This window comes from Homarus americanus, unplaced genomic scaffold (genome assembly GCF_018991925.1).
Source record: "Homarus americanus isolate GMGI-L3 unplaced genomic scaffold, GMGI_Hamer_2.0 scaffold51564, whole genome shotgun sequence".
Lineage (NCBI taxonomy): Eukaryota > Metazoa > Arthropoda > Malacostraca > Decapoda > Nephropidae > Homarus > Homarus americanus.
This window is the reverse complement of record NW_024750023.1, coordinates 6815-11016: the sequence shown is the minus strand read 5'-3', so window position 1 is coordinate 11016 and position 4202 is coordinate 6815. Positions and strand designations below refer to the sequence as shown.

The following is a 4202-nucleotide window of genomic DNA, read 5'->3' as shown; positions in this document are numbered from 1 at the left end:
AATGATGGGGCTGGCAGTTGTTTGTGGGCTTGACGATCCGGGTTCACCATGGGGGCATGGCGTCAGGGGAATACTGGCCCGCTATGGGGCCCATAGGTGGTAGGAGCTTCTGACGGTCGGGGTTCACGGGGACACCCGACTCCACTGGACCTCAGACATCTCCCCAGACTAGTGGATGCGTCTTCCACGCTACATACACGGCCTAGGCTGCGTTAGGGACCTGTGGGAGGGAAGCGGGGCGGCTCACTGACGGTTTATAACGAACCTCAATGTTTCAAAGGGACATACATTAAGGACATAGAATACTTCACTCAAAGCACATTAACTACGTTACTTTAACACTTGCACAATCAAACTATTAATTAGGTCAAATCACTTAAAAATGGCGAATTACAACACAGAGAAGGTAGAATGACCTACCTGTGGGTGGAGGAGCGTGGCGCTTACTGGTTTGAAAATGAACCGCCGCCCACGCTAAAGTCACGGATTCCACCTACTCGACCATTTCACTGAATTATTTTACTGTAACACTCTGACGTTTGAAACTGAGATTACGAACTCAGTTTCATTCCCTACTATTATCTTCACAAACAATGCCCTGACTGAGCTATCAAAGGCAAGAATTAAATTGTTTACAAAAGGTTGGATGGCAACAAGTCCCAACACGCAACGCCTTGCTACAACACCCGAGGAGCAGATTCAAAAAGGTTCCCTTCAGAATATCTACTAATTTCTCAGTTAACCTCCCTATCACAATTTCACTATGATTATCAGAGTCTCTGATATTCATAGGTGAAAAAAAAGGTTTACAGGTCTCGGTAGATGCAAAAGAGTTTACAACTCTGTCAACAAACATACGACATCTTGATGACGTCATCAAAGAAACAGAGAGAACGGAGGACATTTCCACTGGGAGACTCAGAAGGTTTTGTGGACGTGTAAGCGTAATATGGATCATTAGTTTAACAGGGTAGCCGTCAATACGATCATGACAGCCATATCTGAAAAACTTGCAGGTGAATTTCTTAGAAATGTCTCTGGGATGAATGCCATTGATAGCTAAGTGTGAAGCATGGAAATACTGAACTGAAGTTTTAATTTTTTTATTTACTTTTATACATTATTTGGGTGTTTCTTGCTGACTTAGAGAGTTGCTGGCTTATTATTTTATTAAGTGAAAATTGAATTTTTTTCCCAAGAGGAATCATTAGTTATGTTGATGAACTAAGCAATGGAAAGATTCATAAGGGTATTTTATATATAAGGGTGACAATTGGTGAAATGAAGCAATTAAGGTAACTTTGTTGTTGCTGTAAGCAAACAGTATTAACAGGAAAGCAGGGATGGTAAAACAACAACAAATACCAGATATTATAATAGAGGAAGATTTCTGAGTGGACAAAGGGACCATAGATGCAGTGGAGAACAAGTAGCAAATTAGATGGGTCAGGGAGGGAGAGTTGGTGTACTGTGTTATAATGGAATTTGAAGGTCAGCTACACATGTGTCTATGTAGTATCTTCATGATCTTGTTTGTCTTCTCGGGGACGGATCCAGGATTCTTGGGGGGGGGGGGGTTGTCCCGGGTCGATTGTCCAGGTGGTTAAGGTAACATGGCTTAATGTAGAGAAGTTTGGGAAACTTTAAAAAAAAAAATTCTTTAAAATATATTAAAGTAATATTTGCATACAATCGTTATTATTTTATTAATAAAAAACTATATTAGATTGTGAGAAAAATCGCATGTACTACAGGAATGCCATGACAGCAGAAGTAAAGCAAGGTTTATTTCTTACAATCGTACTTGTAATTCAGTTTAAACCCTGTGTTGTACAGTACAGTATATTTACATGTTTACAATTAATGTTAACTCCCCTTTATACCATATGTGAGACTATTTCTGGTTAGAATGATGGCTAAGAAATACTGGTAAAACATTATTGACACACAGAACGTATCTCTTAGTTTCTTCTGAATAAACCGTCTTGCAACTTTGATGTTATAATGGCTGCTGACTATCTTGGTCCATGTGTCCTGGGCAGAATTTCGGATAAAGGGTTGTCAACCTGTAATACAGTAGTGATAGTGACAGTGAGGATATGGACTTTGAGGGGTTTGTCTGGGAGGCCCTGCAAACCTCTGCGAGTAGTGAAAGTGATTCACCGGACGGGAACTAATCTGCCCTCTGCCTCGGAACCAGCCGCCATCCACGTGTGCCGACCCATCTTTTCTACTAACATAAGTGTTACAAAACCTAATATTATTGATATTTCTCTTAAATATAAATTGTGTGTGCATACCATCGTAAAATTTAGATGTTATTTTTTACTACAAGGTAGGTATTGGGGGTCGGCCCAGTCTCTATTTCAATTAATCCCACATGTTCTGTTATTTCGTTTATGCGTTTCTCGTTTTACGCGGGCCTCCGCAGGTTCAATTGACAGCGTAAATGCAGACTATACTGTACATCTTTTTCCTCTTTATGTTAAATTTATTAAACTTTTTAACTTACTCACTGGACTCAAGTTTCTCGTGCAAATTTTATTCTTTGTTTTGGTTGTTGTAATCTTTATATTCAAATTTTCTTCCTAAACATTTGCTTTTTTTTTTCTTTCAACATTACCAGAGGAGGAGATAAAATGGTGTGTGTGTGTGTGTGTGTGTGTGTGTGTGTGTGTGTGTGTGTGTGTGTGCAATTTTATATCTAATCACTGTCTGTTCCTCGTGATGGATAAAGTGCTGTATCGATAGCCGTTAAGTAAAAATTATCCTTAATAAAATAAAATGAGTGTGTGTTATGTTGTGTTGTGTTGTTATAAATATGTGAAAATAAAACCTGACAGTTTGTACAAGACCCGCTGAAAGTTGTTGATGTTATAAGACTGTGGGGGGGGGGGGGGGGTTCCTTTCTTGTAGGGTGATTTCTGGGTTATTGTATTCACTCATACCAAGCGTTGATCTTGCTTTTTAATGAGCTTTACTAAATATTGAATATCCATATTAAATTTTTTTCGATCTCGTTGAAGAGATTTCAAGCAGTGTTTTGATGGAGTTTTATCGGGGATGAGAAGCCAATCTTGGTTGTCTTTTGTTTCCACATACATTTTAGTGGAGAATTTTGTCCAATACTCATAAAACTTATTGACATTTTTTAATGTGGTGCTGCTTCCTCCGAAGCTTGGTGGTGGCAGGTTATCGGTGTTTTCTTTGCTTTTCATCTCCCACTTAGAAATCTCTTGGAAGAGTTTTCGGAAAACTGTATGAAACCCGGTGTCGGAGTCTGGGGGGCCGGAGTAAGACTTACTTGAACAGTGAACCCATAAGTTCACAGTTCCCTGGGATTCGCATTGGGAAGTGGGCGTTTCTTTTTATATCTTCTCCAATTTCTGGGATTTCTTCTTCTCCTGTTTCTGGGATTTCTTCTTCCCCCAGTTCTGGGGTTTCTTCGTCTCCCAGTTCTGGGGTTTCTTCGTCTCCCAGTTCTGGGGTTTCTTCGTCTCCCAGTTCTGGGGTTTCTTCTTCTCCCTGTTCTGGGATTTCTTCTTTTCCCAGTTCTGGGATTTCTTCTCCTCCCAGTTCTGGGATTTCTTCTCCTCGTTCTTCTGAGAGTACTTCTCCTCGTTCTTCTGAGAGTAGTACTTCTCCTCGCTCGTCGGAGAGTTGTTCTCCTCGCACGTCTGAGAACTATTTTGGCCACACTGAACTTCGTTCAGAGCGACATACGCAGCCTGTATCCTTTGGAATGTCTTGGTGGCTTCACGGTCGTCAGGGTTCTTGTCTGGATGGCATCGCCGTGCCAGATGAAGGTAGGCCTGCCGGATCTCCGTTGGGGTAGCGTTGCTGGTAACATCTAATACTTGCCGATGGGAAGTCATTTTGAAACAATATTGTCAAGTTGCAGTACTGCGAATAGGAGGTCAATTTGAAAAACGGCTTCCAAATTCAAAGACAACTTGGAATATTTAGCATCGCTCTGTAGTGAATATAGTTTTAAATGTGTAGTTTTAAGTGTATAGTGAAGACAGCTTAAAGTGTATAGTAAGGATAGTTTTAAGTGTATAGTGAAGACAGTTTAAAGTGAGTAGTAAGGATAGTTTTAAGTGTATAGTGAAGACAGTTTAAAGTGTATAGTGAAGACAGCTTAAAGTGAGTAGTGAGGATAGTTTTAAGTATGTAGTAAGGATAGTTTTAAGTGAGTAGTG

At 40.2% G+C, this 4202-nt stretch overlaps 1 protein-coding gene across 1 annotated transcript; it reads right to left on the bottom strand.

Annotated features, from left to right (window-relative positions):
- Positions 1 to 3368: 3368 nt before the first annotated feature.
- LOC121853989 (meiotically up-regulated gene 184 protein-like) lies at positions 3369 to 3875 on the bottom strand. The gene has a single exon (XM_042348374.1). It carries the CDS (start codon positions 3873 to 3875, stop codon positions 3369 to 3371), a length of 507 nt encoding a protein of 168 aa, XP_042204308.1.
- Positions 3876 to 4202: the final 327 nt, after the last annotated feature.

Excerpts from the sequence above, each read along its gene's own strand:
- LOC121853989 (XM_042348374.1), bottom strand. The coding sequence starts at position 3,875 with ATGACTTCCCATCGGCAAGTATTAGATGTTACCAGCAACGCTACCCCA.